Genomic DNA, 11904 nt, shown 5'->3' with positions numbered 1-11904 from the left:
TCATTTCTGAAAGTATTTGTATGGAGTGTAGCCATGTATGGAAGTGAAACATGGACGATAAATAGTTTGGACAAGAAGAGAATAGAAGCTTTCGAAATGTGGTGCTACAGAAGAATGCTGAAGATTAGATGTGTAGATCACATAACTAATGAGGAGGTATTGAATAGAATTGGGGAGAGGAGGAGTTTGTGGCACAACTTGACTAGAAGAAGGGATTGGTTGGTAGGACATGTTCTGAGGCATCAAGGGATCACCAATTTAGTACGGGACGGCAGCGTGGAGGGTAAAAATCGTAGAGGGAGACCAAGAGATGAGTACACTAAGCAAATTGAGATGGATGTAGGCTGCAGTAGGTACTGGGAGATGAAGAAGCTTGCACAGGATAGAGTAGCATGGAGAGCTGCATCAAACCAGTCTCAGGACTGAAGACAACAACAACAACAACAACAACAACAAACAACATGCTATACTTCCTCAAACATGTGATTTATGAGGGAAATTTGAAAAATAAAGGCTGTTTTGTCATACCAAAATATATGTTCTTATTGGTGGTTTTAGTTTCCTACAAGCTACTTGACTTTTCCTTGTAATTTTCATTTACTTCAACGCACTTTTTAAAGTTACATTAGCTTCTTCAGTAACTATACAGACAAGTTCTCCTCTGGGAAATGAACCAGTTGACAAAAGTGGTCTTGACTTCCAAGTCCTATTCAAACTGTTGCCCAACAAGCTATTGTTTCAAATTAATGAACACACTAGGTGTGAGGTTGGGACTGTAGTGTGGATGGTTGTAAAGCTGGGAACAGAAATATTTCATCTTGTCTTTTGTGTGAGCACAGTAGTGTGTGGGTACACACTGACATGCAGGATTCTCCCAGACAATAATTTCCAACCCCATCAATTATGGATAACCCGTCTGTTTGGAAACACTTCACAAAACACTTAAATCTGCAATTGTTGACTCATGCTGCCTGAAATCAAGCAAAAGAATGCCCTTTTTGTGCCCAGAAAGTATTAGGCATTATTTTTCGACTTGAGTAAAGACATGGCTTGAAATGATATGTTTCGGCGAAGTCTATAATGACACCTCTAAATTGACTGTTGTTTTCATTCTGCATTCGCATGGAACATTCACACCTTGTTGCCAGTAGCAATGTGGGGAAACAAATCAGTTTTATCTTGTCAATATCAGTCCAAAAATACTCATCTCCCAAAGATTCTTTGCTCTTTTTGTTGGTTTGTAAGCATTCTTGGTGTCCATCATTGCTCTTTGTGACAATCATGTAAATAGTGATGTGTCCAACATGAAGTAATTCATTAGCCAATTCAGATCACCAATTGTTGAGCAGATCACAGTTATGGTCCACCTGTTGCATGATTTTATTGGTCCTGATACAAGGCCTGCCACGCCACTCTTAATCATAACCATTTGTATGGCTGCTTTTAAAGCCTTGACATCTTTGTCTAACCTTCCCTTCACTAACTGCTGTATGGCCATAAACAAGGCACAACTCTCAATGAATCTGAGCAACTGTTTCATTAGCTAACAGAAATCAAATTACACCACATGCTTCACAACTAGCAGCAGCAATCCTTTTCAAAGTCATTGTTGTTTGCCTTTCACCCATGATTAAATGACTACTGAATCAAAAAAATAACTTCTGTGGCTTTATAAACAATCAAAAGATGGCAATGCATTTGTGGAACTTTGTTCTGAGCAGGCAAAATTCAAATATATGGAAACAACCCATACTTTTCAAATACATCTTATATTTATTTGCTTGCATTCAAATAAGATAAAAATAAACTAACATTATTTTTGAAGTAATATTATTATTTACCATACCTTCGGTACATGTTGACTTATCAAAGCTTGGAGTTATTCTGTTCAAGAGTTTTGCAGTGGGATGTTGCTGATCACATAAGTACTATGTTGTAAGTAAACACGAATTTGAGCAGCAAATTTTAGCATGATGTACACCTCGCATCCTAGTTGCAGCTCAGGTGATGCATCCAAGAAAAAGAGAGAGCCATAGCTGTGTCTTGCTGCTTGTTGAACCTAAAATAACAATTTTTATCAAAAATTGACATTTTAAGAACAGCGGCTGTAATACGATAAGTTTTATGATTGAAAGAGCAACCACCCACAAGTATAGTTTCTTTGAATCAAAACATGACCAGTTTCAGGTTTCTTACAAATCCATCTTACAAATCCATCCTCAGTTGGACTTGTAAGCAATCCAAAACTGGTCCTGGTTGGATTCAAATAAATCTTTTCAAACCACATTTGTGGCTGGTTGCTGTTTTAATTATAAGCCCTAACAATATTTTATCACACTGATGAACATAATACTTTTTCCAGGCTTGTGGTGCACAACTTAGAGAGCTTCAGAGCAATGCTTTCTGGGAATGTAGCTTTCCTACAAGTGGACACCATGCTTGCTGTGCCTGAGGTGGTGCTTAGACCACGACCCACAGCTATACTGAACATAATTTTGCACAGCGTTAGAAGCTCTCTTGATAAGTAAGTATTTATTGAATTGGGATTTACTCTTACCAATATTAAAGCATAACTAATATTGATTTTCTTTTATTTTCCACTGTACTTTAAAAAAATGTACAAAAGAGTTTGAATGCTACTGTTATCACGGAGCAAGGTTAGGTTCTTTTACAATTCTCACTTCAAATGCAGGGGGGAAAAAAGAAGTTCAGCATAAGATAGACATATTTTCCTGTAGCTTACAAAAGACTCAAACTGAAGTATGGCATGAATAAATTTTTCCAGCAATCTGTCACAGCCCTGTTTCTATATTTATTGGTGTGATATGTACCCCCAGACTAAATTCATACCTTCAGAGAATCATTATAAAGGGCTATTTAAGCGACAGCAATACATCTCCTTTTGAATTACTTAGAAATTGTATCATCAATAGAATAATTTAATACACTAACAAACCATTACGCTGGGTTTAATCTTTTTAATAGAACACAAATCTCAACAATATTTCAGCTTCGCCTTACTTTTAGTGCTAGTAATAAAATCATACTAGTGAACTCACTACTCTTGAGGACTCAATGGCTTTAAATAGATACATTTTATGACAGGCTTTTCCATGACTGTTATGCATATTGATTGAAGTTACAAATTATTGTAATTTGTCACAATTTAATTTCCACTGTGGATTTCAGAGAGTTAAACTTCTGTCACTGTGTGGCCTTATATCAATTAGCAAGGAATGAAAGTTCCGTATATTCAACTGTTATGTATGCCGCAGCACAATCTCCTTTTCCTGGCATGTTTACAGCACATACATCATATACTCTTTGTATACTCTTTCAAGCTGGTATTGAAATGCACCTGACAGCACCATGACATGTCATGCCAAGGCACAGATAAATAGCATGTGAAACTTCAAATATTATCACTGAAGACTCTGTGCCGTTGCTAGTTGCTTCCAAGCCTTTGCTACCCTTCTCACTAACTAGCAGCATCAAGCTTGCTCTCTTCTACTATGTGTAATGTAAATAGGTACCTTTCTCTGGCAGATACATGATAATAGATACAAGAGAAAACTGCAGTAAAGAAACTACACACTTTTAGGCTTCTATCACATAATAAGACTGATTAACTGCAGTAACCATGTTATTTATGTCACATTTACATGTAAAACATGCGTGTCTCATGTTTTGAGAAAGGATTTGGCTTGTGTCTGTGGTTTTTAGTAACTCACACATGCCCCTCTACATCCAGAGGAGAGAAAAACTTATCACACAAAAACTATTGTTTCTGTTATCATTTGCATCAGATCCCTAAAACATATTGTCAAAAAATATTCTTCAACACAGACACTAGCAAATGGGCATGAACACCTGCCTCTGGAAATGCAACAACGGGTGCACAGAAATGTAAAAAATATCCTCTACACAATCAGCAAAATCTACAGAAAAGGTGTACACCACAACCAAAGATTACATTCTTACTAAGCATTGCTTCTGCCACAATGAAGCCATCAACATCTGCTTTGAAGGAGTAATCTGTTACAAAGTTGTATAAAAACAAAAAGACTGATTTAAATCCACCTGATAATGTTTCTCTGGCTGTGTCAGTGAGATCAGATGAGGACCAAATAAAAGGGTACATGGACACTGAAGTCTATCCAAAGTCAACACTCCACACATCAGTGTCATGTCAGGCAGGTGGAAAGACGAGAAGCACAACACAACCAAATCACACCAATAAGATGGTTAATCTAGTACAGTAGAAAATAAATGGGTTTAGTATTTGGGAAGAGTAACTGTGACCCTTGTGTGTCTGTATTCAAGAACCTCATTTGAAAGGCAGTTACACCTTGACAGAAAAGGTTTTCTCAGAGAGGAGAGGGTTACAGGTGGTGTGTCAATATTCATTACAGGCAAATACTACTCCTCACCTCTCTCCATCATTACAATCATGCAAGCAGTTGCTGCAATGCTTCATCAAATAGCTCTTCCTTCCACTCCTCCTTTCTGTGGATTTTAAGGCAAATAATGTGGTATGGGGCCCTATTAACCACCAACCCCAAGAGTCTGACAGCCTGATAAATGTGTAAGCTTAATGTGTGGCTGAGACACATTTCAGCATTACAGAGGAATTAGTCATCAAAATCCTGATGTGCTCTTCAGCTCTTAACAGTGAATCATTTTTGCTTAACAACTCCTACTCCAAAGATAGATTTTCAAGTAGATAGTATGTATGTGGTTGGTTTTAATTTATCAAGTTATTATTGTAGTTTAAGACATAAAGATATGCAGCTACATGTATCATCAGCATGTAGTCTTGTTTCCACAAGAAAATTTGTCCTATTTGTAAACCTGCTGACATGTTCCACTTCATAGCAAGGTGGCACAAATATCATACATAGAGCATGGAGCAGATGGGGAGAAAGCTTGCCTAATTGAGTTAGTTGATTTGCATTCACATAACTACTCTCCATTCTGGATACATGAAGCAGATCAAGGAAATAAAGCTGCCAAAATCTGTCCACAGAAAGGTTAATTAGATGCTGCAGAGCCACATCACTGTGTTTGAACAGCCCATGAATGGATTTACCACAGTCCAAAGTCTTCTGGACACAGCAAGGTTTCAAGTGCATCCCTTCAAGTAGGGAGAGGATAAACAGAATAAGTACAGATTGTTACATGGATTTCTGAATTTGATCAATCATTCCATCCTTCACCGCTCAAATCAGATGATGAGAAAAGGGGAAGTTGTCCCATTATAGGTTTAATGCACAGTGGAAGTCTACAGACCACCACACACTTTCACAGAAGAAACCACAACCAATATGCAAGATTTGGCATTACACCACCACAGATCTATTGCTGAGAGGGGCAGTTGACACTTGCTAGAGCAACAATCAACAACATAACTGTTCCTTCTCTCTGGGGGAACTGGAATCAGCAGCACTGCTGTAGATATGACATAATACCGGTCACCACCAAATCAGATACACCACATTGCTGCACCTTGCAGAGAATTCAACACAATCCTCCTTGCCATGTTCAATCTCTTGTGAGGTACAGCCTTCCTCATCTCTTGGACTACATTCCTCATTTCCTTTCTGAAATCAGCAGTGGGCTGCCAAGTGATTATTGCTGTGTTGCCATTCGGAGCTGAGTAGGAAAGACATGAAGAGATTAGTTAACCAGTGTCTTGTCTGGGCTTTTGAATCATGGCACTTCTTGGTCACTTCCAGTTTGGGTTCAGAAGATATTTTAGCAAATACTACCTGACTTGTTCACTTGCTGATTATTACAGTTTCCTGGCTTACTGTCTAATCCCTTCAGCTGGGGTAGTCATGTTTTAATGTAAAATATTTTGACTTCAAAGTGGATAAAGACTTTCTGGCAAAAATCATACAGTTGTCTAAGGTCTTGTTGTTCAAATGATATGAGGATTCTCAGTCCTGTACTGTGACTGGTAAACACAATTTTGACCAACAACTGTATATGTAAATATGTTTTCCTAACTACATAAAGTGGTACCATCTCCACACTGTCAGTAACTACCTCCACTTAAGTGAGCCGTTTATAGACTTTTCTGATCTTTCATTTTATTGTTTTTGTGCTCCTTTCTTATCACAGTAAAGCCAGATATACTTTAAGCGATTGTTTTGAAAAGCATCAGCTTTTGGAGATGTGTGGTTATCAGAACTCTGATCTGTCTGATAGTCTCCATTGTTTAGATGTTTCATTGTAAACCAAGAAATCTGATTCTGTGTGGTATCGACAATGTGTTCACCTGATAACTGTCATCTTTATCAATGATCTGTGAAATATACTGTGTCTGAATTTTTTTTTCATAATATGCATAAATGTAACCTTTAAACTTAACACTCTTGTGAAAAGAATTGGATCATTGATTACAATAGGCATGAGGTGGAGCAGGGGAGGGTATTAGACAAGGTCATCCCAGTGTGAAAAAAAAGGTGCATGCACAGAGAAAAGGTAGTGTGCTGCAGAAGAAACAGAGGAGAAAGGTGAGATGAATAAGAGGGAAACAGGGAAGGAAAGGTTCTGTAGGAGAAATGCAGGAGAAAAGTCATTATTTTGAGATGGAGAAAGTAAAGTGCAGCTGTCTGTAGGTCCTGTGGTTGTTTGTTTCACTGATGGAGTATGAAATATCTCAGGACCAGCTTTTCTGAATTGCTCTTGTGGAACCTCTCCCTGCAACAAATCTCTTCTCTTATGCCTGTCCTCCATCTCCCTCTTGCCATTTGCCATTCCCATCCCATTCCACCTTTGTCCTGTACTATTTTCTCTACATTTCTACTAGCAGCCCACTGATTCACCAACTTGTTCAAAGCAGGTATGAGCTTTTCCAACTTCCCCTACTGTGTTCCTCTTCTAGCAAATGGCATGTCTCTTCCATATCACCATCTGTCATCCCAACCTGATTTTTATGCCGTCCTTGCTTCACCTGTTATGTTGTTTTGCTTCCAAGATAGAAGAGTTACTTCATCTTCTCCATGGTCCCCAATTTTGATGGTAAATTTCTTACTGACTTCATTTCAGCTACTCTTCATTACTTTTGTCTTTCTTTGATTTATTCTCAGTCCACATTCTGTGCTCAGCAAATTGTTCATTATATTCAGTACATCCTGCAATTCTTCCTTGCTTGCTGATAACAGCAATGTCATCAGTGAATCTTATCACTGATATCATTTCACCCTGAATTTTAATCCATATCCACAACCTTTTTCTTATTTCCAACACATTTCTTCGGCACACAGATTTAACAGTTGGGGAGAAATATTGCACCCCTGCTGTACAACCCTTTTAATTTGGGCACCTCATTCTTGGTCTTCCTTCTTATTGATTCCTCTTTGTTCTTGTACATTGTATATTGCCTCTGTTTCCGTATAGCTAAAATCTATTTTATGAGAAGTTTGAACATCTTGCACCATTTCATACTGTCAAACACTTTTTCTAGGTCAACAAATCCTACCGTGTCTTTTTCTTAAGTTTCAGGGCTGCCATTCTGGTGCCTTTACCTTTACTAAAACTGATCACCACCTAGCTTATCCTCAACTTTATTTTCAATTCTTCTGTACATTATTCTCGTTCGCAACTTGGGTGAATGAGCTGTTAAGCTGATTGTGCAATAGTTGCTCCACTTATCTGCCCTTGATCTTTAGTATGGGGTGGATGATAATTTCTGGAGTTTGACAATACACCTCCAAGCTCATAGATTCTACAAACCAACTTGAATACCCATTTTGTCGCCACATTCCCCAATGAATTCCAAATTTTCAAAGCAGTATTATCTATGCCTTCTGTCTTATTTGATTGCATGTCTTCCACAGCTCTGTGAAGCTCTGCCTCTAACACTGGAACCTCTATGCCATCCATATCGACCCCCATTTTCTCTTCTATCACGTCAGTAGGTTGTTCCTTCCTCTCATGGGCTTTCAGTACACCCTTTCACGTGTCTACTCTCTCCTCTGCGTTTAACAATGGAATTCCTCTTGCACTCTTGATATTTATCATATTGACACCTTTTCTTTGAATTTTACTGAAGGTTGTTTCATTGTCTCTATGCTCTCGTTTGTTGAATCAGTCCTTCGAACAACCATTTTTTTCTTGATTTCTTTGCATTTTCCTGCAGCTATTTCATCTTAGTTTCCCTGTGAATCCTGTATTTCATTCTTAATTGACTTATCTACAACTACATCACACTCCACAAGCCACCTAACAGTGTGTGGTGGAGGGTACTTCTCGCACAACTAACTGATCCCCGTCCTTTTTCACCCGTGAATGGCACATGGGGAGAAGGATTGTCAGCCAGCCTCTTTATTGGCTCTGCTGTCACAGATTTTCTCAGTGCAGTCATTACATTAGATGTATGTGGGAGTAAGTAATATGCTGTCTGATTCTTCTTGGAAGATTCTCTCTCTAAGTTTCAGTAGTAAACCTCTTCGTGATGCCCAATGTCGGTCTTGTAACATCTACCAATGGCGCTTGGTTGGTTGATTGGTTGGTAACACTCTTGCGCTGACTAAATGATCCCATGACAAAATACACCACCCTCTGTTGGATCTTCCTGTCCCTGCTATCATTCCTGGGAAAGATCCTATATTGATGAACAATACTCAAGGATCACTTGAACAAGTACGTTTTAAGTCACTTCCTTCATGGATTAGCTACATTTCCTTACAATTCTTCCAATGACTCTCAGTCTGGGATCTGCTTTTTCAACTGTTTGTTTTATATGGTCGTTCCACTAAAGGCTGCTCTGGATAGTTGCTACTAGATATTTTGTGGTAGATACTACAAAGCCCATACTGTCCCATATCTCTTTCTTCTTTCCTTCCTCTGCTACCGTGTTCCAATGCTCCTTGAATATTACATTATCATTTCTCTTTCCATACAGAATTATTCACCAATATACCCACATATTTTCTCTCTCTCTTCATCTTCTGGTTATGACATTAAATACCTCAACTACTGATGATGATAAATTGTTGATTCTGATTAGAATAATCTTATCTATCTACATCTACATGGATACTCTGCAAATCACATTTAAGTGCCTGGCAGAGGGTTCATCGAACCACCTTCACAATTCTCTATTATTCCAGTCTCGTATATCGCGCGAAAAGAATGAACACCTATATCTTTCCGTACGAGTGAACACCTATATCTTTCCGTACAAGCTCTTATTTCCCTTATTTTATCGTGGTGATCGTTCCTCCCTATGTAGGTCGGTGTCAACAAAATATTTTCACATTCGGAGAAGAAAGTTGGTGATTGGAATTTCGTGAGAAGATTCCGTCGCAATGAAAAACGCCTTTCTTTTAACGATTTCCAGCCCAAATCCTGTATCATTTCTGTAACACTCTTTCCCATATTTCGCAATAATACAAAACGTGCTGCCTTTCTTTGAACTTTTTCGATAAACTCCATCAGTCCTATCTGGTAAGGATCCCACACCTCGCAATAGTATTCTAAAAGAGGACGGATAAGCGTAGTGTAGGCAGTCTCCTTAGTAAGTATGTTACATTTCCTAAGTGTCCTGCCAATAAAATGCAGTCTTTGGTTAGCCTTCCCCACAACATTTTCTATGTGTTCCTTCCAATTTAAGTTGTTTGTAATTGTAATACCTAGGTATTTAGTTGAATTTACAGCTTTTAGATTAGACTGATTTATCATGTAACCGAAGTTTAATGAGTTCCTTTTAGCACTCATATGGATGACCTCACACTTTTCGTTATTCAGGGCCAACTGCCACTTTTCGCACCATTCAGATACTTATTCTAAATCATTTTGCAGTTTGTTTTGATCTTCTGATGACTTTATTAGTCGATAAATGACAGCATCATCTGCAAACAACCGAAGACGGCTGCTCAGATTGTCTCCCAAATCGTTTTTATAGGTAAGGAACAGCGAAGGACCTGTAACACTACCTTGGGGAATGCCAGAAATCACTTCTGTTTTGCTCAATGACTTTCAGTCAATTACTAGGAACTGTGACCTCTCTGACAGGAAATCACAAATCCAGTCACATAACCGAGACGATATTCCATAAGCACGCAATTTCAATACGAGCCGCTTGTGTGGTACATGATCAAAAGCCTACCAGAAATCCAGAAATATGGAATCGATCTGAAATCCCTTGTCAGTAGCACTCCACACTTCATGTCAGTAAAGAGCTAGTTGTGTTTCACAGGAACGATGTTTTCTAAAGCCATGTTGACTGTGTGTCAATAGTCAGTTTTCTTCGAGGTAATTCAAAATGTTCGAACACAAGATATGTTCCAAAATCCTGCTACATATCGACGTTAATGATATGGGCCTGTAATTTAGTGGATTACTCACACTACCTTTCTGAACTTTTCATAGTAACTTAATCCCTTGCTCTACTTTCCTGTCTCTGATGAATTCTACTAGCATTACTCAATTTCTGCTGTTAGTGAAATTACCCTCTGTTCATCTGACCTGATATTGTTATTTTTTTCCATTTCTTTCACTAACCCTTTATCGAGACTGGGCATTGCATTTCCCTTTTTACATATATTCCATCACTTTTCAGTTGTTCAGAAAGCCAGTTGGTTTATTCTTATAGAAGTTTTCATGAATTTTTTCTTTCTCACAATAGTTTACAATAATGCTGAACTAGGAATTCTTCACATTTTCTCAAACATTTTTATTAATTCTGCTAGTATATTGTCAATATCTATCTTCTCCTCCTCCCATCCCCCATCAGATCATGCAGAGCTTGGTCAAATCGATCCTTGATATTTTTCAGTACTACTTCATTACTATTATTACCCCTTCATGTTTGACTTCTTTATTACTACATAGGCTTTTGACATTTTCAATTTCATCATGATGAAAAGCTACTCTGTAGTATGCAGGAGGAGCAGCCATAAATGTGCTAGAAACCTGAATTTGTCTTGACAGGCGTTTTCTGCATTGGAATACAACCCACAAAAAAACTTTTTGGAAATTTCAGAAAATCTGCCTTCTGATTTCACTGAGCACATGGGGGGGGGGGGGGAGGGGGGAATCAAGTTACAAATTGCTCAAGATGTCAACAATATTGGGGTATGATAAACATACCTGATGAACATTAGTGGTTATGTTGCTATGGGTAACTCTTTCCAGTTTTTCTTGTCAGTGGAAAGAATACTTTGAGGTTCCTTGATGTACACAATTTTTATAAAACAATTACATAGTCATGTATTTTTAAGATAATTTTGTTTCAGACCTGGAATGTTTAGAACTCATTCCTTTTAGCACTGGGATTGTCCCCTCAAAATGATTACCTGCTTTGTTGTTTAGATAGTATTTGTCATTTTTGGCATACTGGTGAGAGCACAAAATACTATCTTTATTAGCTGGGAGCACAACAAAAATATGCACCTTTTGTGTCTTTTACCAAACATCCTGAACCCTTTCAAAGCCTAAACCAGGAAGTTTCCACCACTCTTTCTGCATAAAATTAATTTACCTAACGAAGTCTATGAATTATTCTTTTATTGTAAAGCTAATATCTGTATTTGCTTTGATATACTGTATTCCAAGAGTTGTCAGTAGTCTCATCAGTGAATCAGCAAAATACTTCACTTCCATTGATTTCTTTCATGAACATTTCTTGGGTTGTTGATCCACATATGCTGACCAAAAAAATTTGAACTTTTTGACAAATGTATTTACATGTTTTCTTAAATGTGTTGTAGGTTTCTTCAATAATTTTAACACAGAAATGAAACAGTAATTCCAAAATTCCCAGTTAAAAAGTTTTCAGTGAAGTAAAATATCAAAAACATTGCATACAAACATCTGGTGCATTGATCTGAATTAGTTATATAGCCAATCAAATTCAATCACTTCCAGATACTTTGCGATGAATAATACTGGACA

General features: G+C 37.9%; 2 protein-coding genes across 2 annotated transcripts in view; one reads left to right on the top strand and one right to left on the bottom strand.

Moving 5' to 3' along the window:
• LOC126263364 (dynein axonemal heavy chain 10) overlaps positions 1 to 11904 on the top strand; it is a 1742213-nt gene that overhangs the window by 519839 nt on the left and 1210470 nt on the right. The window lies entirely within an intron of this gene.
• Positions 1 to 11904, bottom strand: part of LOC126262689 (zinc finger protein 358-like) — a 76358-nt gene that overhangs the window by 42850 nt on the left and 21604 nt on the right. The window contains exon 2 of the mRNA XM_049959464.1: positions 1847 to 2059. Coding sequence (XP_049815421.1) covers positions 1847 to 1857 — 11 coding nt within the window. The 5' untranslated portion in view covers positions 1858 to 2059. The remainder of the gene's footprint in view (positions 1 to 1846; positions 2060 to 11904) is intronic.

The sequence above is a fragment of the Schistocerca nitens genome, chromosome 6, assembly GCF_023898315.1.
Source record: "Schistocerca nitens isolate TAMUIC-IGC-003100 chromosome 6, iqSchNite1.1, whole genome shotgun sequence".
Classification (NCBI taxonomy): Eukaryota; Metazoa; Arthropoda; class Insecta; order Orthoptera; family Acrididae; genus Schistocerca; species Schistocerca nitens.
This window is presented reverse-complemented; position numbering and strand designations above follow the sequence as displayed.